The sequence below is a fragment of the Strix aluco genome, chromosome 11 (genome assembly GCF_031877795.1).
Source record: "Strix aluco isolate bStrAlu1 chromosome 11, bStrAlu1.hap1, whole genome shotgun sequence".
Taxonomy (NCBI): domain Eukaryota; kingdom Metazoa; phylum Chordata; class Aves; order Strigiformes; family Strigidae; genus Strix; species Strix aluco.
Window position 1 is genome coordinate 17,128,344 of NC_133941.1, and position 24,250 is coordinate 17,152,593.

The window sequence follows — 24,250 nt, forward strand, 5'->3', positions numbered from 1 at the left end:
TTTGAACAAACTGGGTTTATTTTACTTGGAGCTCTTCTACTAAATGGGCTGATGTACTTAAACACTTCAGTTCTTGTCAGTGCTACTGCTACAAAACCAGCTTTGCTGTCAGAAATGACCTGAATGAATAGAAAAAGTGTTGGCAAGTGGTGTGGACTAAGATTTGTTAGAAATCTGTATGTTGTATTACATACTGATACGCTTAAATAACAGTAAGGCATGTATCTTTACACAGGAGGCTGCTGTACACCGATGAGTAGCTTCTGTGTGTTGAGGTGGCGCTGCCTACAAATGGCAACTTTCTGAAGAGGTCTGGGCTACTGCTTCAGCGTCTGCATTCCACAGGCACAGCCGTGCTGACCGCTGTCGCAGCAGCAACTCCCGGGTTTTCAGTACATCTCGCGTTTCAGCAAACGGATACGAGGGACTCTTTCGCTTATGCATCTGGTTTTACACAACTTGGTTCAAGTCTGATTAAAAACCAGCTCTTGAGACTGGCTGGATCTCAACTGATCCTCATTCTTCAATATTAAAAAGGGGGAAGGGTCACTAGAAACATGAATTTGAGTCTCGCTGTACTGCAAAGATCTTGGAAATAGTATCCTTCAGCTTGCATGGCCCCCTTTGCAATTCATCCTTGGCCCAACAATGAGCAAAGAGTAAGAGGAGTGATTTGTTGCCCGCTGTTCCTCTCTTGCATGTTCTTAAGCAGCTAATGTTCTTGTTGATCTCCTGCGTAAGTACTGGCTGTGCATTTTCAGGTTTTGCTGGAAGAGAGTGTACATGCACAGCAGAAATCCCTCAGTCTCGGCTTGGTGCTGAATAACACCACAGGAGGGGGCACAGAGATCCTGTGTGTCATTGCTAACAGTCAGTCCTCATCCCTCTTGTGCAGTGGGATGACAAATACAGAGATGTCATCGTAGGATGCCTCGCAGCTGTCATCCAACATCCACTGGTGGCCTCTCTTCTTTCCCCTGGCTCTGCATACCAAGCACTTGGCCAGTTCTGAAAATCTGGGTGGAAAAAATGCAAAGTTTGGGTTAACATGGCACTATTCCCTTAACAACATCGAGATGTGGCTTTATGTTGTCAAAATAGTAGGGTTTTTTTTTAAAGACACCAGCTTTATCATTGTTCCTTCAGGATGGGGAAAGATCAGGAGGCAGTTTCCCTGAATCAGAGGAAGGGTCATGCCAGAGCTGACCTAGAAGCACCTGTCTGCTTTTGGTCTGACCAGGTTCTTTGGAAAGGAAAACACCAGCAAAGCTGGTATTACCTGTGAGGATCTGTCCTGTTTTCTGCAAGGAAGCTCCTGACCACATGGGCCACCTCTTTGTTACACAGAACGTCCCAAAGGCCATCAGTTGCCATGATGAGGACATCGTCTTCCTTAATGTCGTGCTGAGCAAAGTCAAGTACATTCACCTGGAAAGCACAAGAGTAAATCGCTGACAATTCCTGCAGTGTACCGGAGGGGTCAGGGAGATAACTCTTCGCCTGAGAGATGTCAAAGTGGGACCAGGGTGCTTTGACTCCTTTATGTCCCCTTGCTGCTATGCTTCTAGATTCCTGTCCTGGGGATTGTCTCAGCAGCATGTGGAGAGATGGGGGATGGAAAAAGGACAAGGCTAAGACCTGTCAGGTCTGTAAGAGGTGGGTGCTACAAAGGAGGAGCAGCATGTTTAATTCCATTCTGCAATTCCCATGTGCTGTGACTGACCTTGGGAATGCAGGAGAGGAAAGGTTTGACTTCAATGTTGGTGTCGATGACTTTGAGTTGGTGATCCCCCAGACCTCGAGAGACAGCCAGAGTCCCCAGCAAGCGAGCCTGGCCCCAAACAAAGCAAAACAGTATTGAAACACAAGAACGTGGCACTGTTAAAGGCTGATGTGTGGCCTGTCCTGACTGATCTATGTGTTGCCTATAGGACCCTTCTCCAAGCATCACCCAGAACAGCCCCTGGCGACTTCAGAGATGGAGGAATGATCAGAAGTGATGGCCTGATGTGAGTGTGGAGACAGCCTGCCCGTGGACGGCTCCTGGTGGCCCACGGTGTGCTCTGGAGTTAGTATCTGTGCTCTGGGTAATGCTACAGACCTCAGGAAGCCCATGGTGGCATCTGCTCTTGATTGGAGTGGTGAGGAAGAAAACTGGGTGGGTTGGGGAGGAAGAGGTCCCTTCTCCTGGCAGAGGAGGTTCTGCACTGTCTCCTTGCAGAGGGAGTGTGTGGGAATACAACAGAAGATTGGTGAGGAGGATTGTAAACACGCGCAAGTATTGCAAAGCACATATATCACACTAAGTGTTGTTTAGTTTTGTGTGCTTGATAGGTAGAATGTCTGCTTAGATAACATAGGCCTGTGATAGACTCAGAGGCACCTTACCAAACATGTTTGAGATTCCTGCCCTGCTGTGGGAAAGATCAAAGCACAGTGGAAAACTACACCTGCAAAAATCTGATACACAGGAGAAAGCAGCAGGTTCGAGATCTTTTTCTTTTCTTTTTGGCTAGCAAGGACCGAGCTCTGTGGTGCCTGTGTCCCTGCTTGTGTGCCTATGGCCAGGTGCTGCTGCAGAGATCTCACAGGCCGTGAGGTAACGAGAATAAATTTACTCTTTGCATTTCATCGTGGTTTTGTGGGTGTTCCTGCGTCCTGCCTGTGCAGGCTCACACAGCGTGGCATGCAGGTTGTAGTGCTGTGGGAGGTGAAGGGGCTTTCTGCCTGACTCCAGCAGGCAGACACTGGATGTGTACAGTCATTGCTTCTCCCTGCTGCCTCCTTCCCTCCCCAGGCTCCTTTTCTCAGCCTCTCCTCGAGGAAGAGGGTTTGTGGGAAAGGTGCTAGAGCTGGAGGAGACAGTCCAAAGTGGGATCTGATGAAATAAGTTTTCATTTGAAATGAGTTCTTGTGCACAAGGGGGGATGAGGAAAGGGCAGGCTGGCTCGGGGATGCTGCCTGCTCCGCTAGCAGGTACTCTGGAGGAGGGTGCAACCTCTGCTCCGGAGGGCTCTGGTTTACACTAAGCAGGCAACATGGTGCTAGCAAAGGGAGCTGCGGGACTGCGCCATGCTGGAGCGCCCCAGAGCACTGGGTGTGCTGCAGCCCCAGTCTGCCGTAGTGCCCTGGAGCGTGACTGAGTGACAGGGATGCTGAGGACCCCCAGCAGACTTGCTTCTGCCTTCCCAGTGTGTAAAGCATTAAGCTACCTGCTTCCCGTGACCATGGACAAGAGGATACTTGAGGTCGGCTTTCTCCACTGTCTTGTATCCCCTAGAACAGAGAATTCACCATCGATTTGGGATTTGTCTGACTTGACAGTACAACCAAGTCAAAGCATTTTGACTGAGATTCGACCCTTGTGGTGCCCCCACGCACAGGCAGCTGACTGAGGAAAGGGCAAGGTGACTTGTTGAAGCAGATGCAGTGAAGATGACCCCTTGCTGAATGCCCAGGTGGTTTTCCCTCTCCTCTTCCTCCCCAGCTTGTACTTGCACCACGCTGGGACTCTCTGCACCAGCCCCACCTCACCGGATCCCCAAAGGACCATCTCAGCTGTTTCCTAACTGCCCTGCCAGAGCCCCAGTCCCTCCATCATGGGGGAGGCTGCTCACAGCATCATCCTTCACTTTATCTGGCACAGCTTTGCACCGCCAAGCCCACTGCTCTCGCCAGTGGGGCATGCCCCTTCTCCCTGCGCCTCCCCATTGCTGTGAGCTGGTAAAGCTGCCCTGTGCCACAGCCTTATCCTCAGGCAGAAAGGACTCACCAGCCCTCCATGAAGTAATCCCGGTACAGGACTTTCTGGCCCACGTCATCTCCCTTCAACCTCCGTGGAAACTCAAAGCGTGTGAACTCGCCATCCAGGAGCTTTGGGAAAAGAAAAGCCTGGAGGCGAGAATGAAAGCATGAGGATGGACAGGTTCTGCTTCAGTGGAGCAGGGCACCAGAACGGCTTCTGCCTCAGGACTGGCACTCAGCAGCACAATGGTGAACAGAACTGGGAAAGCACATCCTAAGGAGGATGTAAGCATCTCCCATACTAAAGGCTGTTGATTGAATCTTGCCCCCAGCCCTCCTTGGCTAGTGCCAGATGGCATTCTGGCCCCACAGTGGCCTTTGAGGAAAGCTGGTGGTCCTCTTGCCACCAGCCCTCTGTGACCCAGAAGGATGCTCACAGCTGGATTGTCTGATATGCAGGAGTCACTCACCAAGTGCTGGATTCGCTGCCTCTCTGTCTCAGGTGTGAACTCGCAGCTCATGGGCACAACATCATCCTTCAGAACAAGAATCGCCCTGTGAGGGGGAAGAGGCAAAGTGCTGAGATGTGTCTGTCACTGCAGCCCTCCTCTTACTGAGGCTAGCCCCAGGGTCAGCTAGGTGCGGGCCAGGGGGTAACCAGCGGCAGAACAATGCCAGAGCATAGCTCTGCACCCAGAAACCTTTAAAAATGCCAGTGTATTTTAAATAACTCCATTGCAATTTCACTGTTGCAGCAGAGAACTGAGCTTGTCTGGTTTGACAATGGTAGAATTCACTGCTGGAGGAATGGTGGGCCAAGGCCAGATGAGGAAGGTCTTGAAATCACTTTCCACTTTTAAACACCTGCCAGGCTGAGCTTACTGCTGCACTACCCACCCTAGTGCTGCCCTGTGGCTGGGCAGCGTTAGTCTCTTGAAATCCCAAAACCCTTCCTGGAGGCATGAGAGCACCCGTCCTTCCATCAGGCCCTGTGGCAGGCAGGAGGGAAATGGCTGGATTGCACATTTAGCTTCTGCAGGATTAAATAAGATGCTGGAAGTCTTGCTTATCTCCCAGCTCTCATCCCCCTTTTATTATGGCTCACCTGCTGTCCCCAGCATTAGCCACATACAGCTTTCCCTGGAAATAAAGGGCAGCCAGAGCAGTGCAGCCTCCTGTCTGGTTTGTAGCTTCCATCTCCTGGCCGATGACTTCATCCTGTTGGTTTAAATAAGTTTGGAGAATGACATGAGCCAGGCTGCTGCTTTCTGCTGCTACCTCATGCCTCCCAGCAGAAATCCAGAACTAAAACTGATTGCAGACGGCCACAGGAAACCAGCAAGGCGAAAGACAATGTTGCTTTGGTACAGCCAACAAAACTGTTGCTACTCAACTAAGGACTGCTTTAGGAGCACAATGGGGAGATCTCAAACTTGTATGTGCTGTACGAGTGTGGCAGTAGCCACCACCTAGTCCTAAAGAAGTGTAACCCCTGGGTGCAACTTAGCAGAGATGCTGTCGCTTTGCTCTGGGTCAGCACTGCTGACGTACAATAGATCTGAGGCAGATCTTGGGGACCTGACCCCATGCGATCTCTGCACGCTTGAAGGTTTGGCTGAACGTTCCTGCCTGCTCCGTGAGCTGCAGAACTGCAGACCTTGCCCACCGTGGGGAGGGACGGACTGACTGCTCAGGGGTACTCACGCATTCCTGGAAGGCGTTCTCCAGCGCTCCCACCACCAGGTCCTCTGCCTGGATGTGCTTCTCCTCCACGAACTGGGGGTCACTGTCGCAAACGCAGCGTCCGCTGAGATGCATGGGGGGACGGGCCTCTGTGATGCCTCCCACAACCTCCTCCAGCTTCTGCTTGATGCAGTAGTGCAAGTAGTTGGAGGCAATGATGGCAGCTTCTGGGCCACCGTGGCCGTCAAACAGTGCCCAGTAGTAACCGGTCAGAAACTGCCGCGAGGAAGAGGGACAGCAAAGAAGGGGAAGATGGGCTGGAGAGGTCGTACAGGTGGCAGGCTCACAGCCAGGACATCACTGTACGTGTTTTGCCTGGCTTTTCCACCCCAGCTACCCCTCCCTGCCACCAGATAATCTCCTGAGCAGCTCAAATTCACATGATGCCCCTGTGCTGCTCTGCCAGGCCGGTCACCTGAGCTCTGAGCACCTGGATTCGCTGCCACCCACCCTCACGCACTGCTCTTCTGTGTTTTAGGGGAGATAGGGCCATTTTACAAGAGGTGAGGCAGAGCCGCTCCCAGGTGAGAGCATCCCACCTACCTGCTTCATGTTGCTGTCCCCAAGTGATGACAACACACACCAGCCCTTGAAAGCAGAGCAAGGACAGTAAAGGAAAGGTGAGGCACCAAGTAAAGGGCTTGGGCAACCTCACGTGCTGCAAGTCATGGGCCACAGAAGTAGGAATGGCACATACAGGCAGAACTGGGTGTTTTCTGGCCAGACCTAAGGTACATGGGTGCCCTAAATGTGTGCAAGGAAGGGTTTCAGCGCATGGGCATGTGGGACTGATGGGGCAACCCTGTGTTTCCTGTACCTGGGCCCTTGGGTGCAGACCAGGGTGAGCACAGGGGAGCTATACCTGCGTGGAGCACAGGATCAGCCATTCCTCATCCTCCTCCAGGCCTGGCTCTCTCCTCCGGATGGAGATCTGACAGCAGGCTGCCTGGTCCTCGTTGAACTCCGACTTCTCAGCATTGATAACCCTGGGGGTGCAAATGCTCCAGGTAAGGCGTGTGGACGCGCTGCACCTCGCCTGCTCCCAGCCAGCTGGGCTGGGTGCTCTGCAGCCATGGCCAGCGGCTGCACCTTGCCCCTTCCTTCCAGCCCCATGTTCCCTACTCCCTTTTCAGACTCGAGGATCTCTTTGCTGGGGACCTAAATAACCAGCCCTTTACGTGCAGCAGCGAAAAGCTTGACCACGGATACAGGGACCAGTGAGTGGTTTTGGAGCACCCTGGCCTCAGGCAGCCCTTGTCAGCAGCCCATACTGTGCTATTTCCTTGGTGACACAGTGAATTGCAAAACCACCACCATTGTTTTTCCTTCCAGCGCTCCTAATGTTTGTCCCTGGATCTCCTTGCACAGCTCTCCTGGCACTGCTTCTCTCTCCATACTGCACCATCCCACGACAACAAGGTCGTGACATGGTCTGGCCAGGATTTGGGAACAGCTCCTGGCTGAAGTTGTTCTGCCTGATCCATCTCCTCCGCCCTTAAAAATGGGAAATTGTGAGATTTCCCGTGATCTTCCCCCTCCCTTTGTTTTACTAGGAGCAAGGGGATAGACACCTGGTGCTGTTAGCCCCAAGAAACTCCCCCCCTGCCCCAAGCATCCTCCCTGCTCCCCCCTGAGAGGGAGGGCTTTCTGCCCACCGCTGCCCAACACAGCAGAAGAGCCCTGCCTGAGCAGCTCCCTGCAACCAGGGCGCAGAGCAGGGGATGGGCGACATCCCAGCGGTAAAATTATGGTGTAAACACCACTGCAGCAGGAGACGAGATACTTGAACTGACCTGATTCTGCTCTCAGGGCTGCCCCTGCCACTTGTCACAAGCAATGGTGACCCGCTCTGCGGCTGGCAGGGTGCAGGCAGCTAAATGCAGGCAGGGGAGTGTGCGGGTGTGTCCCACGCTGCTGCCAGCCACGGGCAGGGAGGGAAGAAGGGCCGAGGAAAACCTGCCGCCACATCACACCCCGCTCTGCTGCTGTGCCTGGAGGAGGAAGCGGCTCCCCCCGTGCAGGCAGGTGCGGGCAGGGACCGATTCCTGCCTCCAGCCGCCCTTCTCCAGGGGAAGGCTGAAGCTCCGTGCCTGCGCGGGGCAGCGGGGGGGGGGAGAAGCGGGGTGCGACCACCCCCTGGGCACCGCCTAACCCCCCCCCCCCGCAGCCCCCACACCCCCAGGAGCCCCCTAACCCCCACCCGCAGCCCCTGGGCGTCCCCCCAACCCCCGCCAAACCCCTGTAGCACCCTGGGAGACCCTCTAACCCCGCGCCCCCCGCGGGTCTCCCGGAGCCCCCTTCCCGGGGTGGCCCCGCTGCCGACCCGCACTCACTCGGCGTAGCCCGCGCCCCAGGGCAGGGGCCGCTCGGGCCCGGTGCCCCGCACGGCCCGCCCGCCCCGCGGGCTCTCCTCGACGCCGCCGCCACGCAGGAACTTAGGCCGGCGGTAGCGGAGGGCGGTGGGCGGCGGGCTCGGGCCGGGCCCCTGCGTGCCCCCGGGCCGCTCCGCGGGGCCGCCCCGCCGCCACCGCCGCAGCCACTCGCCGGACATGGCGGGGCCCGACGGGGGCACGCGCGGCGCTACCGACCTCCGCCAGGGGGCGCCGCAGGGCGGCCCCGGTGGCACCTCCCCGGGGCGGGCGGGGGGGGGGCGGTGGCTCCTCCCCGGGGCGGGGGGGGGCCGTGCTCCCGGCCCCGGAAGCGGGCGGTGCTGCCGGCCGAGCCGTTTCCTGCCCGGGACGCGGCGGAGCCGGAGCGGGACGGAGCCGAGCGGAGCCATGACTCACCAGACCGGCATCCACGGTAAGCGGCGCCCGCCGAGCCGCCGGTCCCCTCCCGCGGGGTGTCTGCTGCTGCCGGGCTGGGCGGGGGCCGGACGCCCACCCCCCCGGTCTGGGCTGCTCCCCCGCACCCCCCGCGGGAGGCACCAGCGGGGACGCGCCCTCAGCATCCCCCGGCCCCGCCGCCGCAGCGATGATGGGGGCGATAAGATGAAGCTTCCTGAAGGAGCCGGCGGGTTTTCCTGCAAGTAGCCGCCGGGGGGGGGGGAGGCTGGGAGGGGCACTGAGCCGGGCTCAGCGCATTTGGGTGCTTGCAGGAGGTGAAGGAGGGGGTCTGGCTCCGGGGATGCTGCTGGTGAGGGGCTCTCCTGCATCCTTTGTCTGGGCTGATGGTAACAAACCGCTGTGACCCCGCTCAAAGACGCCTTCTGCTGCGGCAGCACCTTCACCCGCACAGCTCTGCTTCGCCGCAGCCCCGCATCGGCCCCGGCCACATCCCCCCCCCCCCCCGCCCACGGGGCTGCTCGGCCCCCAGCGCTGCGCCTCCTCCCGGGGGGGGCTGCAGAGACCCCCCGTAAATCCCCGCCTGACCGTTGCGTTTGGGGGGAAGCTCCCCGCTTTCTCCGCTCGCTCCCTACAGGACCCGGCCCGCACCCTGAGACGACAGTTTTTGCGTTTACGGCAGCGTTTGGTGCGGGACCGTGTGTCCTCACGGTATTTCCCTCCTGCTCCCCCACCTGCCAACTCAATTAACAATATTAATCGGGAGTAGAGGTGTTGCATAATTTATGTAACCCAATCAATATGCGAGCAGGGAGGTGAGAGCAGCCGCCCCTGAAGCCCGGCTCTGTGCCGGGCAGCTGCGAATCCAGCACGGCTGCGTGCCCCGGGAGGGGAGCTGGGACATTGGCCTCGCAGCTCCCTTCCTCACGGCCAGCACCTTTGTGCAAGAGTATTGAATTCATGGCTGCTGTTCCGTCATGGCACGAGCATCTTTGTTCCTTGAGTGCATGGTCGAGAGCATCCTTCCCGTTCAGATGCTCCTGGAGGAGCTGGAGCTGAGAAGCAGTTAGCCATGGTGCTTAGATGTTTCTCCTGCTCTGCCTGGGAGCACTAGTAGCTGACAATATTTGGGTTCAGATTTGTTGCTTGTGGGACACTGAAGTTCAGGGTCTAGTTAAATGTTTCCTCCGCTGTAAAAAAAAAATTTAAAAAGAAATCAATAGGATGGACCCCAGTGCCCACCTGAACTCTCGGTGCGCCAGCCCTGCTCTGCAGAGCTCTCCTGTGGGGTTTGGTGCAGGCAAGGCCTGTTGTGCTGCCTGTGCCCCAAGAGGCAGCTGCCTGTTGCTTGCTGCCATGCCCGTCTGCTCCTCTGCCGCTGATGCCGTCCTGCCTGGCACCCCCACGCCTGCCGGGGGGGATGCGCTGGCTTGGCGAAGCCAATGAGCTGCTCTCTGAGAGCACTGACCTTTGCCGACCTTGGTTGCCCACCGCTTGGCAACCCCTGCTGGGCCCAGCGCAGAGAGTCACTGCGAGTTATTGTTGCCCGTGGGACGTAGCGTGCCCCGTCAGCAGCGCTCTGCTGGAAAGGGGAAGGGACTCGGACTTCCCCCGAGGAGCTGTAGCCGGTGCAGGGTGGGGATAGACCCAACGGCTCTGCCCAGGCAGCAGATCCCCAAGCTGGGGGTGATGTAAAAATGTCCACGTGGTTTTGAAAAATAACTTGTGTTGGGTGGTCTCGCTCTCGCAGCATCTTGGACATCTCTGGGTGGCTGAGCTCTCTGGATCCTCTCCTCCGTGCCCTGCTGCGCAGTCCCTCTTCCAGAAAGCGGCCGTTTCCTCTTTGAATGTAAAACTGCCCTTCCAACACCTGCGATGCTGAACTGGGGCACTCTGGGCTGTAAGGGAACCACCCTGGGGTGGGGTTTGGGGTACTTCAGTCCTCCCCCCCTTGGCACAGTGATCAAATTAATTCCTTCACTTGGCCAAGAGTAGGTTCAATATCAGATGAGGGGCAGCAATCCTGCTTCTACTTTCATTCCCTCAGCTGAGGTGCTGAGGTCGGTTGTTTGTTGAGGAGGAGGGATTTTCTGCATCTTCCTGGTTTCTGGGGCCTCGTTATTTTTGTGTGCACGCATTGCTTTGTGTTTTTTCGTTCCCATTTCTTCCCCGTTTGCAGGAAGGCATCTGCTCCCGCAGGAGTTACGTTCAGACCCGCTGGTTAGCTTAGGGGAGGTTGCAGACAAGCTGGCGAGAGATTTTGGTTGACACTGTGCTAGATCAGTGTGAGAGCAGGGAGACGTGGTGATGGGGGAGCCCCCAGAGCAGCCCCCCACTGCGATGCTACAGAGTAATCCTGGCTTTTGGGGAGAAGCAGGTGGTCCTTGAGGAGGGGGAGCAATGGCAGTGAAGAGCCACAGGTTCAGGGTATTTAATCAGGGCTGAGCCTTTCACGCAGAGGCAAGAGGCTAATTATTATTTTTTTTAGTTATCCGTGGCAGCTCCCTCGAAGGTGCTGGCGAGAAAACTGGGCTGCCATGGAGACTGCCGGGCTGGGGAGGCGGTTGGAAGCTGGCGAGGGTTGCTTTGGGCTTCTTGGGGCAGGAAACCTGCTTTTTAACTACAGCTAGGAGGGTTTGCCAAGTATTTTTGCAGTCCCTGTTCTGCTCTGAGTGGCATTAGATGGGGACAGCATTTGCTGTTCGAGTTTAAAAGCCAGGCCTGGCCACTGTGCCTTAGGAAGGTGATGCTGAACCAGGGCTCTGATGCTGGTTGGAGGTCACCCAGTCACCTCTAGGTGCTCTGTTGTGACCTCTGGGTAGAGAGAAAAAGTCTCTTAAAGGGGATTTTTTTTCATCTAGAAAGTAATCAAATGCATGTTGTTTTTTCAATCAAAAAAATAATTTGGTGCTGGCTCTTTCTGGGGTAGGTGGCAAGATGTGAGCATAAGGACCTTTGCTCCCGTCCATGGCTGAGCCTCCACTTTGGCCCAGGACTGGATCTTGCACTGGGAAGGTATCTGGTAGGAATGGCCATTTGCTTCAGGAGAAGCATAACCGTGATGCATCCAGACAGGAATGATGTCAGATGGCAAAAAAGGAGCAGAAAGGGGGGACCTGGGAGCTGCTGGGTCTGCAAAGGTCTCCTTTGAAACCAGCCAGCTTCCTGGCTCTTCAATGAGAAGAAAGCCAGAGAAGAAAGAAGGAGCTTCTCTCGGTATCCACCACTTCCTCGGCCCCTCTCCTCCCGCCGTGCTGGGAGGCAGTTCTGGCTCCCGAGGTGCCTGGCCTTCTGAATTTGGAGGTGGCTTTGTGTCTGGGATGCCAGGGGTAACCCCCTAAGCAGGGACGTGTCACACCATGCCGTCAGCCGAGGAGGAGGGATGGCTGGTCCATGGGGGACAGAGGGCACTGGGCTGCTGGAAGGATGGCTTTGAGGAGCCAGTCCCCACTTGTGAGCTCTTTTCTGGGGCCAGCACCCAACTCAGAGGTTGAGGCCCGCTTGGGGTGATGGTCCATGTCCCAGTGGGCAGCACATCAGGATGACCAGAGCGGCAGCGTGGCTGGAAGACCAGACAAACACCCTGAGATGTCAAACCCCTTGAAGTTAAGCACCTAAAGTGGCGGGGTAGAGAAAATCCATCGGAAAGCCTGCATCGAGAGGCTGTAAATTCAGGATTGCTGCCAGGGTCCCGGTCCCACCTGACACCCAAACCAGTAGTCCCAGAGGTGGCTTTACTGGACAGAGGAGAGGAGCATTAACCAGCAACTTCTGCAGGCAAAGCAGTACTGTGCATGCTGGCACCACCACTTTGCTCTGGGATGCTGTGTCGCTGGCTGGATCCGAGCGATGCTGCCCGCAGGGTGGGCTCTGCCTACCCGGGAGCAAGGGAAGGGCCAAATCACTGAACTGAGGTGCCAGAGCTGAGAAGAGATGGGTCCTGGGCACACACATGGAAAATCCGGTGTTGAGAAGCAACTGGCTGGTGTCAGGATTTGTAATACAGACCAGGAATCGTGTGAAATCCTGCAGGATACGGCCCAGTCCCACAGAAGATTGGGAGAAAAGCTTTGCTTATGTCCTCTCTCGCTGAGATATTTTTCCCCCACTTCTTTCTATTTTCTTCTGACATCTCTAGCTTTTTCCCTGAGAAAAGATTCCCTGCAAGGACATTTTTTTTTTTTTCCATGGTAAGAAATAAAATCCTCTTAGCACTTAAACTGACCAGCCACATCCGTCAGCGGAAAAGCTCTCTGCAGCAAGCGGGATGAGCAGGCGCTGCGTGATGAGTTACACTGGGGTAGGCTGAAAAGGATGAATTTCAGCAGCAGCAACAGCTATTTTGTGCCTGTTGCAGTTGTGCCCTTTCCTGGATGCCCCAGCCGGAGCTGGGCAGAGCTGCCTGTGCAGGGAAAGTGTAAGTGGTGCAGGTGTTTTATCCATCAGCACCTCAACTACTGTCTGGCCAAGCATCCCTGGAGCTTGGACAAGTTTTGCCCAGGTTTGTGGCTGGATTTTTGGCTGAGTTTCCCTGTTGCATCCCAGGCATTCTGTGCCCCGGCCAGTGAAAGGGAAGCAGCCACTTGGAGTCGCATCGACTTGAAGATTATGTCCAGGGAATGAAAGATTGATGGCCAGAGGCTCGGGTTTCCCGTCAGGAGGGCAAGGTGACTCGATGTATTGAGAGAGGCATCTGTTTCAGGGAGCATGTATTATTGATCTGGGAGCTGGGCGCTGTCATCGGGATGGGGGGTGATTGGGAAGGTTGAATAAGCAAAAACCTGTTGCTCCCCCAACAATTGACTGAGAGGGTGGAGGAGGGAAAAGTGCAGGGGAGGCGGTGTGGCTGTCGCCTCCATCCCCATCCCCGTGGTGCTTCCTTGAGGGTTGCGCAGGCGGCTCCGCTGGCACCCTGGCATCCCCGGGGAGAGACCGGCCCGTTGCTGTGACTACGGCTGCCATCACTGCGTGGTGCCTCTGTCTCCCTCCAGCCTTGTTACAGCCTGGCTCAGCTCAGATAAGCTAATTGGGGCTGTAAACATCAAAAAAAGGCTTGACTTTGGGAATGGCTTTTGTGGTGGGATGGTACCCCCAAGCTCCATCTCGCAGCATTTTCAGGCAAGTGTGATGCTATGAGCCCGGCACTGAAATCTCCTGGGGCCTGATCCAAACGGCCTCATCCCAGGGCAGGGCAGCTGCCTGCTCTGGTGGCAAACAGCACGTCCGTTCAGTAGGTGCAAGGATCTGGCCACCCCGCTGGTCCCTGAGGCGTGGGGTCTTTAGGCTTCGGTCTGTGCCTGCGCGGTGCTGCTGAGGGCGGAGGCACTGCCCTGCCTTCCCACCATGAGCTCCTCTTCTCCTCTGGCAGCTTGCCTGCATGGCCAGGGCCACCTGAAGGCCACTGCTGGCCAAACCATCATCGCCCTGCCACGCTGCAAGCTGCCCAGCCTGGTGTCCTGGTGCCAACAGCCCTCTGTCCCAAATGGGTAGCAGGTGCTGCTGGGCAGGGAGCTTTTGTCGTGCTGGGGGACCTGGGACATGCTGTCAGCAGACTGTTAAATGCAGGTGGCTCGTGATTAGGGGACAACTCATCTGCAGCCTACAAACAGATGGGAGAGGGAGGTGCTGCACGACTCAGTGGCTGGAGGCAATTTTTGGGCTGTCATGCATGAAAGGGTGGCTGAACAGGCATGGGTGCTTGTGCCCACCATGTCTGCCAGGAGGGCTGATGGCAGGACTGCCTTGTAGAAAGGCCAGAAGGTTCCTCAAGACGCCACCGAGCTCATCCTGCCTCAAAGCAGCAGCATCCTGGGAAGGTTTCTGGAGGCTTTTTGGGGCAGGAATGGAGGCATGGTGTCCTTCCCAGAGTCTGGTCACCCTCATCGTGAGGTTTCCCAAGTGCCAAGATGGGACCTGATGTTTCTGGCTGGAAAACTAGTACAAGTCGTTCATCATTTTTCCTCTTTCCTCTGGGCCAACCAGCCCTGGTTTCTTTGGTTGCTCCTGCACGCTGTGTCCTCTGGCATAGATGCTGTCCATCCTGTGCCTTGCTCCTTGCATGATGCTGAGCCTGGACGTGCTGGTTTTGCTGTGCCTGCAGCCTTGTCAGCACCAGATAACATGGTCATGCTCTTGTTTGTGCCCTCATGAATGACTTTGCTGGCAACAACATGAAGCGATTAACCTGATCTTGGCTTGCAACCCTCCTCTCTTTTCTGGAGTTGCTGGACCCTGCATCGGTGTTGCTGGTCCTTCTAGTTATGGTACTTGCTTCCTGTTGAGTTTCATCCTATGTCTTTTTTTCCCAGCCCATTTCTCCAGTCTCCTGAGAGAACGGTGAATTCTCCAGCACGCTCTTGCATCTCCTCTAGCTTCCCGCCTTACAGCTGCAGGAGGCACTATTGCAGTTACCAGAAGTGTTCATGGAAATGTGGACTAAACCTGGACCCATCACAGGTCCCCAGGAGACCTTGCTTGATCCACCCTCTGATACCTCCCAGAGTGAGTTATCCATGCAGTTCTGTGTCCGTGCCATAGAGGTTCACCACCATCGTGTTTCCCAAGCTGGCTTCTGACACTTGGAGACACTTAGAAAGCTGAGCTGAGACCCCTGAAGCCCACAGGTCTGTGGCTCTGTGGGAGGAAGCTAGGTTGATCTCATGCAACTTGGTCTCAGTAGATCCCCACTGGCTGTAGCCCAGCTTGGGTTTGTTTCTGGATTATTTGTTCCAGGATTTTCCAGGAACCCATGTCTCGAGGGTGTTGGATGTGCAGGTTCCCTTCCACTCTTCTGCCCCATCGCTTCTCCCTTGCTCTGCTTTTTGTGGTTTCCCCACACGTGGGTTTTTCAGCCCTTGAGTTGGGTCCTGGAGTCTTCCTGGCAAGGAGATGCCTTGGGGCAGAGGTACTGCTCACCTCCATCTACAGGGTAAGGTGTCCTCCCTGCCTTTCTTCCAGAGCTGGTTGTGGACTTTTGTATTAATATTTCAGGCACGTGAGCCGTCTCATCAAGTCTGCTGTGCCAATTAAATTGTAATCATGCTGTAACGAAGCAGTTGCTGAGCTCGTGCTGAAAACCTTCGCTAGCTTATTCCTCTCCCTCCTCTCCGTCTCTTGGCTCTCGTCATGAGAGACAGAAGGGAACATTGAAGACACCCTGGTGATTTTTTTATTTAAATGAAAATTGTTTTGTTTTGTTTTTAATTCCAGCAGAATTAAAGCTTGGAAGCCTGCTCTGAGTGTTTTTTGAAACGTTAGCCGCTGCCTTCTCTGGAAAGCATCTCCCTCCTTGGCAGACCTTGTGGTATTTCCCATCGTGCGCTTGGCTTCTCCGACAGCATCTGTGCTTTTCCCCATCCCCTTAAACCATTCTGTACCTACACAGGTCCCAGCACTTGGCTGTCACTTGTCAATCACTAAACTATCAATCATCCCAGCTGTTGATTCAGTACTTCTGGGGACTCAGCATTTCCAGGTGGGCTGGGAGGTTGCATTTGCCCAGACTTTCCTGATTTTTCCAGGCCTACGTGTGCCCTTGGGCTCTGGAAAGGATGGGGTCAGGCCAGAGGGATAGCACTGCAGAGCTTTCCTCTTCCTCCCTTGTAGCTGATGCTATAGAAACATCCAATACCGATGTTACTCTCTCCTAATTTGGCAGTGCAATAGGAATCGCTGATGCATAGTGCTTATTAGGAGCTTTTGTCTCCTGCGTGAGGGTTCCTGGGTGTATAAATGTCTTTTTCTCCTCCTCTTCCGCCTCGTGTGTTTGCAATAACCACAGATGCTGCCGGAAGGAAACAGTCACTCTCAGCAGTGAAAGGAGCTAAAAATATCAGAGCATCCTTGGGTGGGAACGGAGGGAGCAGGCTGAGCTCCCAGCTGGCGCTGGGAGAGGGTGAAAGTCTGCGCTGGGTGCTGGAAGAGCCATGTGCCTCAATGCTGATGGAGGGCGAAGAGGTTTGCTCGTGGTGGGATTATGCCAGCAAACCTCTGTATGTCCCCTAAAATGCTATTAAGGACTAAAGTGCCTTTGCTGGGGTGTCTCTGTGCCTGTTCCCGCGGGGTCCTGCTGGGTGGCGTCTCTGGGTTTGTATGGGAGCGCTGCTGTTTGCAGGGTACCAGCCTGGGAGCTCTTTCTGTGCCTCTTCTCTCAGGGGGAGGGGAAGCCACCGGGACCTCTGATCAGGACAGACTTCCAGCTGGTGGAACAGATGCATCTCAGATGTATCACTTGGGGGGGACAGGCAGGAGTTCCCCGGGGACTCCCCAGGACATGTCTGTCCACCTCTCTGCCTGCATTATCATTGGTGTTTGTGCGTGGGGACAAATCCACGCCCACCCGCTCCTTCTCCCTCGGGGCTGGGGGAGCTGTGGGCAGTGCCCTAGCCCAGGGTCTGCCTCCAGGGAAGAGGACACTGGCATGTGACAGTCGGTGGCCCCACCATGTCCCTTGGGCAGGTGATGGGTAACATCGAGGCTCCTCCTGTGGCGATGCTGGGGGCTGCACCGAAGGGTGGCACCCACTGCCAGTGGGACTGAAGCAGAATGGATGTGGCTGTTGGTGCCAGGGGATGGCTTGTCCAGCCACTGCATCTTTCGGCTGATGTAGGGGTGGCTTTCTTTGCAAAGTGGCTTGACCGTGGATGCTCTCAGGCTCCAGAGCCCAAAGCAGGGCTCCTTCCTGCTGCGGGCTGCTCCGGCACGGTGATCAGCAATGGACAGGCGGTGTGACAAAGCACCAGGAGGGCTGGGCTGCTGACAGTGACTCCAAGCACAGATCCTGGCGTGGGCTAAGGGGTGTCTGCCCGGGTCTCTAGTCTTTGTAACACCAGTTTCTTTAGTATTTCTAACAAGCGTAATGCTGCTTGTGACTTTGAACTCACAGGACCCCCTTGGCTGTGCAGCTGCATCCAGGAAGGGGCTCAGGCGTGTAATCAAAGGGGCTTTCTGGGGGATCCAGGCTGGGAGATGCTGGGCACTCCCTGCACTGGTAGATACTCCTTGTCGTGGGGCTTGGCCCCTCCAGGCCACATCTCTTGGGCATTGCCTTTGCACATAGCATGTCCTGGGTGGGACCGTGTCACAGTTTGAGCCCAAAGGGCAACTGAGCACCACACAGCCACCCCATCACTCCTTCCCCCTCAGGAATGGGGAGGAGAAAATACAACAAAAGGCTCCAGAATCAAGATAAGGACAGGGAGGGATGACTCACCCATTATGGTCACAGGCAGAAGACAGACTTGTTTGGGGAAGACAAAGAACATCAATTTAATTTAAACACCACCACCACCATTTAATTTACCAATCAGAGTAGGAGAGTGAGAACAACATCTTAAAAACACCTTCCCCCCACTCCTTCCTTCTTCCTGGTCTCAGCTTTGCTCCTGATTTCTCTCCCTTCTCTCTGCCAGCAGCTCAGGGGGGCAGGGGATGGGGATTGCGGTCAGTTCATCACCTGCTGTTTCTGCCACTTCTTCCTCAGGGAGAGGACTCCTCACATTCTTCCCCCGCTCTGGCGTAGGGTCCCTCCTGTGGGAGACAGTCTTCCATGAACTTCCTCTGACATGAGTCCTTCCCACGGGCTGCAGCTCTTCACGAACTCCTCCGGTGTGGGTCCCTCCTGTGTGTTGCAATCCTCCCAGTGCCGAACTACACCAGCACGGGCTTCCCCCGGAGTCCCGGCCTTCTTCAGGCGCAGCCACCTGTTCTGGTGTGGGGTCCTCCCCGGGCTGCAGGTCGGCGTCTGCTCCCCCGGTGACCCCCATGGGCTGCGGGGGGACAGCCTGCCTGCTCACCACGGGCTGCAGAGGGGGGTCTCTGCTCTGGCAGAGAGGTGTTTGTAGAGGTGTCCTCCTTGCAACTCCAACTCATCTTCACAGATTCCCCTTCTTCAATATGTTATCACAGAGACACAGCCACTGTCTCTAATTGGCTTGGCCTTGGCCAGTGGTGGGTCCGACTTGGAGCTGGGGGAGCTTTGAGAAGCTTCTCACAGGGGGCAGCTCTGTAGCCCCCTTTCCCTGCTACCAAAACCCTGCCACACACACAAACCCAACACAGACGAGAAGCTCTGTGCTGGTCATGCTTTCAAGGTGGGCACGTTAAGCCTCCAACGCTGGCTGCGGGCTGCCCCTTCAACATCTGCTGCCTGCTGTTGCCTCCTGGTAGGATGTCGAAGACCGGTTGCTGGTGCGTGGTGCTCAGGGAGTGGGGATGTGGAGGAAGGTGGCTCCCTAAAGTACTTCCCAAAAGCCTTCTGCAACCAAAGCCCCACTGGCCCCGAAGCAAAACCTTGGGGCCATTGCCTTTCCCTTCTGCAGGGGCTCAGCTTCAACCCAGGGCCTCCAGTTTGGAGCCATGCTGGTCCCCAGCCACCTCGGGAGCAACATCCCTGCAGCGGTGTGTCACAAGCCCAAGACGTCACAGCCTGTTGGGACATCTTCCAGCCACCCCCAGATGCAATGCCGCTCTGTAAAGCGAATAACTTGTCACTTGAGCTCTCCCCGCCTGCACCGGCCAAGCCGTCGTCTAAATTTGGGTGATTATGTTCACCAAGGCCAAGTATCAAGTTCTCTGGATCACATGCGCTCCCAGCTGCTATTTAACTCTGACGCCTCAGGGAGACGCAGCACTTCGCTCCCAGCTGTTTGAGTTTTGTATTATTATTTTTATTATCATTTTTTTGGCACCAGTGATTTTATTTTTTTAATTTTTAAATTTCTGCCCTGCCAAGTGGCTTCCCTCCCTGGCCAGTCGCCAAGCAGCCCAGTGCCTGCTTTGACTGATAAATCTGATCACAATGTTTCTGGTTCTTTCAGCCACCACAGAATTAAGGGACTTCTTTGCCAAAGCCCGAAATGGTTCAGTTCGGCTCATCAAGGTCATCATTGAGGATGGTAAGTCCAGTTTTCATGTGCTTTGATTTATGCCATGTTGGTTCTCTGTTTCGCCTCTCCTTCTTTCCTCTTTGCCGCTGTGGTGTCACCTCGTGTTTTTGGAAACCCCAAGAGAAATCCTACTGGGGCTCCCTGACATCTGAAATACAACCCCAAAATTTGGTGCTGGTGAGCACTGAGGTGGCTCGGGGTGGGGAGCAGTGACTTTGCCAGCAGACCGATATGGGTGTCTGGCATCAGTGCTGTGCTCTGGGTGGCTTTTCCTGCCGCTGTGTTGGATTTTGTTATGGGGAGCACCATGAGAAGCTGCTGCGGGTGCTGTGAGACCTTGGTCAGGGACGATGCGCAGCATCTTCCTCCTTAGACGTGGCATCCCACACCAGGCAAGGAGATGCTCGGGACAGCGGTGGGCAGGGGGTTGCTCCTTCATGCAGGGCTCGGCACAGGGCCCCAATTGTATCCTGCAAGGGATGCTGTGCTCTGAAACCCAGCCCGTCCCAGCACCTGCTTCTGGGCATGGGGCTGCCCCTAGCCCAGTTTGCAGGCTGGCACCAACCTGCCTGCGTTTGCCCCATGGAAAGGTGCCTTTGGGTGGCCTCTACATCTATCAAACAAACAACCAGAGCAAAGCACTGATTGAATGTCCCAGCGGGGAGCCTCCGTGGTGTAGGTTTTCCATCACCTCAGCCTCATACAATTGCATATGAATGACTTGTTTCTCATGGCAGCAGGAACGTTAATGCCCTGCCAAGCTGTCATCACCACCTCCCTTGGGTGGGCCACCAGGACCATGCTGCAAACACCATGGTGGATGTGGTTGTAAGGAGCCTGTGGTCGTAAGGAGCCCATGGTGGCTTTGGAGGGGCTGTGAAGACCCATTTGGAAGAGCAGCGTGACGCATGGGACACATCGGCAGGGCCACTGCAAGGTTCATCGGTGCTGGCTTTGTCCTTGGCGAGATCTGCCTGTGTTGGGATATGATATCTGTGTTCTTTCTTCAGAGCATCTTTTGACAGCAATGTTGCTCTCTTGGCTTCTTTTTCTTTTTAAAAATGGGAATCAGGTTTGCGTTAGGATAAGTCATGGATGTCCCTAAGCCTGGACTTAGGGTGCTAGGGCTTGTGCCGCTGGCTTTGGATTGTGGTTGGTGACACCAGCAAGGAAGACTTTTTACCATCAATGGAAACCACATCCCACCATCTCTACTTGGGCTGAATGGGACGTATTTATCTGTCTGATGTGTTGGTGGCAGCAGCTGCTTCATGGACTAACCTCACTTGGCAGTGCTTTGTGCTTCCCAGTCCGGCTCTCCCACCCTGCTCTGGCTCCTTTCCCCTGGCCTGGACCAGCCATGGCAGTGGGCAGCTCTGGAAGAGCTTGGGCGTCTGCAGAAGCCTCTGAGATGTGTCAGAGCCTGAGGCTCCCATGGGGAGGCAGGTGGAAGGAGGAGAGCCAGGAGCATCTCTGAGCTGAAGGGCTTGGTCTGCTGGGGACAAGGTGGTGGTGGCCCACCAGCCTGGCTCAGGGACCTCGTCTGTCCTCCCGTGTGACTTGTCTCAAGTTGCTTGGTCCCTCTGGGACACTACTCTTTTCTGTAACACAGGAGGCATCAGCCTGCTGCTACCCGCCAGAGAAGGACCCTCAGGCAGTAATGAGCGGCCAGACAGATGTCATAGCTGGACAGATGGACTTGAGCACACTGATCTTGGAAGGGATGTGTCCCAAATGGCTGGGGAGAACATGCCAGCTGCCCTGCCTACACAGGGGGAGTGGAAGAGGAGCCTCCAGCCCTGCTCAGTGGCTTGCAGAGGACCTTCTGCCCTACCGGCCTTGGGACATGTTGGAGCAGACAACTGCAGGTGGAAGGAGAGGAAGATGTTGCAAGGAGCCTTACGGCAGATGCTCTGTGTCCAGGCATCTCCAGGAGAGCAGCTATGGCTGAGCAACCTTTTGGGAGCTCTTTGAGCTGATGTTACCTTTAGGGGCGGGCCAGGAGAAGCCATGGTTGGATGAAGGTGTGTGCTGGAGGAGCAGGCTGTGTACTGAGGCTCAGCAATGCTTTCCTGGCATGAGAAATACTTGTGGTCCAACGTGGTTTTAGGTGATGCTCTACTTGCTGTCAGCAGGTTTCTGGACAAGGTTGGCTTTGTGGTCCTCCCGATTGGGTGTGTTTCTTTGCACATAGGTGATGTTGTGCACTGAGCTTTGCAGGCTCCCGGCTCCTGCGCTGTCCTGCTGCGGCGCCTGCCAGAGCTGCAGGCAGGGCTGCCTTCTACGGGCATTTGGGAGCAAGGCAGCCTGCCTTCAGCTGAGTGCTGGGGGCACCTCGAGGGCCAGAAATGCTCCCAGCCACCCTTTTTCCAGCAGCAGCGCCCTACAGAAATGGAGCCTGAAATAGCTGGTGCTGATGATTATGCTTCGTCAAAAGGCAGCTGCTCTGGATTTCCCTTTCCCGATGCTTCCCGAGGTGGAAAATTTGACCCTGAATGGTTGAACTGAACTGCAGAGAGCCTGATGGGACGCAGGGGAATAAGCAGAGCGACAGAAGCTGCTCCTCCAGTCCAGGGGAAAGCTGGAGGCTGCTGACTCATGGCAGCACGGGATCCGGCTTGGGCGCAGCCCGGGAATAGCCTGGAATGATTCAGCACTGATTGATTGCCTCGTGCGTGAGGTGTCAGGATATTTGGCAGACAGAGGCACCCGTGAGCTGCCGGTGGGTTTGGCTGGGTGAAATTCCTTGCAGTCTCTTTGGGATCCCAGGTCTTTGCAGTACACAAATCCATTTGCAGGGCTTTATGTTTATTTTAGGGGTACATTGAGGTTTTTATGCTTCTCTTCATCAAAACAGGTAGTTTTGCTGAAGGTAAAGTTATTTTCAGCACCCTTTTTGTCTGCTGTCCTTGTTACTGTACCAGTAGCATGTGCCCCTTGTGCACAAATAACAACGCATTCAGCAAATGCCATGGCAGGGCGGCACTGGGCAGGGGAGGGCTATGCTGCTGTCAGTGGGGAAATGCCCTGCTCGGATGGAAAGGGTGGGTGAGAGTAACTCATCTCAAACCCTTTATTCCTCAACTATTTTCCTTAAAAGCTTTCCTGCCATGAGCTTCAGAGCTGCTGAGCTGGATGGGGGGGAAGAGGGTTGGAAAAGGAACCAAAGACAAGGGGCTTCCTGGCTCCTGATGGGCAGCAGGGCTGTGGGCAGAGGTCCAGGCAGGGCACGTGCCAGGCTGAGCATCCCCTCAAGTGCCAACTGTCCAAGGCCCCAACTTATTTTGCTTTGGCACCTCTGGATTTTCCTACATCTTGTTCTGTGTCCTGACATCTCCTCCCAGACCTTTCTGCATCTAAAATGGAATAAAAATACAGGTTGTTTTCCAGCAACCTACAATGATTGTCTCCAGTGGTGTTGCTTTTCCATCTGGCCATCCCAAAGCTTGATTTGACCCTCACAGGGTGGGGTTTCATGTTCATATAATGCCTGCACCAGTGTTTAAATCTCAGCTGCCTGGCTCCTGGGGCTCCCAGCCCCACTGCTGCTTGCATAGCAGCTGAAAAAAAGACTGTCCAGATACCTGAGATGCAACCAAGTGTGTGAAATATGTAGATCTCTTCCAGAGGCTGGGGCTCTCCTGGCAGCATGGTCCCCCCTCAGGCTGGGGTCTCTGGGATATCCTCAGTCCCTGCGGACATGGGCTTCGGGTATTCCCTCTGAATTTCACCCCTCTGAGGTTATGGCAAATCCGATGAGAGCAACCTGGGCTCATTGTCCTGGCTTTTGCAATGGGACCTTTATTTTTCTCAGTGCCCCAAATGTAGGATGTAGGTTGATTCCTTGTGTTCCTGGTGAGGTCTTTTAGTGCCCCTAGAGCTTGTCCAGGTGGGATGGAGGAGGTCTCATGTTCCCCTGTGAGCAACGAGGGTTGGTTGGGGTCTACACAGCTGGAGGGAGAAGAGGGGAAGGAGGCTACAGATGGTCACCAGTGAGGAGCCCATGGGAGTGGAGGAGATGGTTGGACAGGAGGCAGCAGGATGCTGGCAGAAAACCAGCCCCTCCATGGTGGTTGCAGCCCTGATGGCATCCCGCGGTGGGGTCACCAGTGGGGGTGTACACTCCTGCACATGGTTGGAGGCCTTAATTTGTTTTTCTGCAGGATGGCACCGTTGTCAGTGCTGGAGCTGTGGCAAGCCCTTAGCCGAGCTGCCTCGTGGTCCTGCAAGGTGAGCTAAGCCTTGCCTTCAGCTAACACCACCTTTTCCGTCTTCTCTTTCCAGAACAGCTCGTGCTGGGAGCCCACAAAGAGCTGTCCCGACGCTGGGACGCTGACTATGATGCCTTCGTGCTGCCTTTGCTGGACGAGCAGCAGCCGTGCTACGTGCTGTACCGCCTGGACAGCCAGAACGCCCAGGGCTACGAGTGGCTCTTCATCTCCTGGTCCCCCGACAGCTCCCCGGTGAGCAGCCACCGGGCTCTGGGGGGTGGTGATGGAGGGTGGAGGTGATGCTGGCCAGACTGACTTGGCGCTGGGGCTGAGGAGGAGCATCCACACTCTCCATTGCTGTGCCTGGGTTAAGAAGTGGAGACTGCTTTGGGAATGGGGGAATTTTTTAAGATACAGCGGGACTGTGTCTCTGTCCTCTTTGCAGCGCTGTGAGGAGGAGGAGGAAGGTCTGGGGTGTAGGGAGGGGAGCAGTACAGACCACGGGGATGGAGACGTCCCACCATGGCTCTGGCCAAAAGCGTCACTGGGAAGAGCTGGTGCTGGCACCGATGTGCCTGGCCCTGCATCCAGCCCGGCCCCGCTCCACTCGAGGGCTGATGCAGAGCGGCTGCTGGCCCACCTCCAGGCCCAGCTCCAAAATCAGCCTTAAAAAGGGCCGGGCAGGCTGGCGCTCTCAGAACTGCGTGTGGCCAGGCCGGCACTGGCACCTGCTGGGCTGGTGGGGGGGGTTGGAGTGGGCGCAAAAGGGCCAGTTGAGGGGAGATGGCTTTGGAGGATTTCAGTGGTACAGCTTGGAAAATGTCATTGTGCTGAACACACCTCCGTAACGGGCTTTCAGCGGGACTGAGATTCACTGCTGTGT

General features: G+C 55.6%; 2 protein-coding genes across 6 annotated transcripts in view; one reads left to right on the forward strand and one right to left on the reverse strand.

Annotated features, from left to right (window-relative positions):
• Positions 1–8,283, reverse strand: PPM1M (protein phosphatase, Mg2+/Mn2+ dependent 1M). 3 transcript variants are annotated; one of them, XM_074836354.1, is made up of 11 exons: positions 7,821–8,050; positions 6,350–6,473; positions 6,031–6,075; positions 5,449–5,703; positions 4,850–4,962; positions 4,215–4,299; positions 3,773–3,891; positions 3,213–3,276; positions 1,724–1,831; positions 1,280–1,428; positions 1–1,016 (listed from the first exon to the last, which is right to left on the reverse strand). In XM_074836354.1, exons 1-11 carry the CDS (start codon positions 8,036–8,038, stop codon positions 872–874), a joined length of 1,425 nt encoding a protein of 474 aa, XP_074692455.1. In that variant the 5' UTR covers positions 8,039–8,050; the 3' UTR covers positions 1–871. The 3 variants fall into 3 exon arrangements, with proteins under 3 accessions (XP_074692455.1, XP_074692456.1, XP_074692454.1); XM_074836355.1 differs by lacking the exon at positions 7,821–8,050 and adding an exon at positions 7,281–7,414; XM_074836353.1 differs by lacking the exon at positions 6,031–6,075 and having other exon boundaries at positions 7,821–8,283.
• Positions 8,171–24,250, forward strand: part of TWF2 (twinfilin actin binding protein 2) — a 26,035-nt gene continuing 9,955 nt past the window's right edge. The window contains exons 1-4 of one of the 3 annotated variants that reach the window (XM_074836356.1): positions 8,200–8,289; positions 14,579–14,771; positions 19,088–19,165; positions 23,441–23,619. In XM_074836356.1, coding sequence (XP_074692457.1) covers positions 14,693–14,771; positions 19,088–19,165; positions 23,441–23,619 — 336 coding nt within the window. In that variant the 5' untranslated portion in view covers positions 8,200–8,289; positions 14,579–14,692. Of the gene's footprint in view, positions 8,290–14,578; positions 14,772–14,826; positions 15,030–19,087; positions 19,166–23,440; positions 23,620–24,250 lie in introns of those variants that run through there. The other 2 variants (XM_074836357.1, XM_074836358.1) reach the window with 2 other exon arrangements.

Coding starts and splice junctions, on each gene's coding strand:
- PPM1M (XM_074836353.1), bottom strand. CDS start 8,266: ATGGCTCCGCTCGGCTCCGTCCCGCTCCGGCTCCGCCGCGTCCCGGGC. Junction 3,892..4,214: donor GGCAGCGAATCCAGCACTTG/GTGAGTGACTCC, acceptor TCTCGCCTCCAG/GCTTTTCTTTTCCCAAAGCT. Junction 3,277..3,772: donor GATTACTTCATGGAGGGCTG/GTGAGTCCTTTC, acceptor TCTCTGTTCTAG/GGGATACAAGACAGTGGAGA.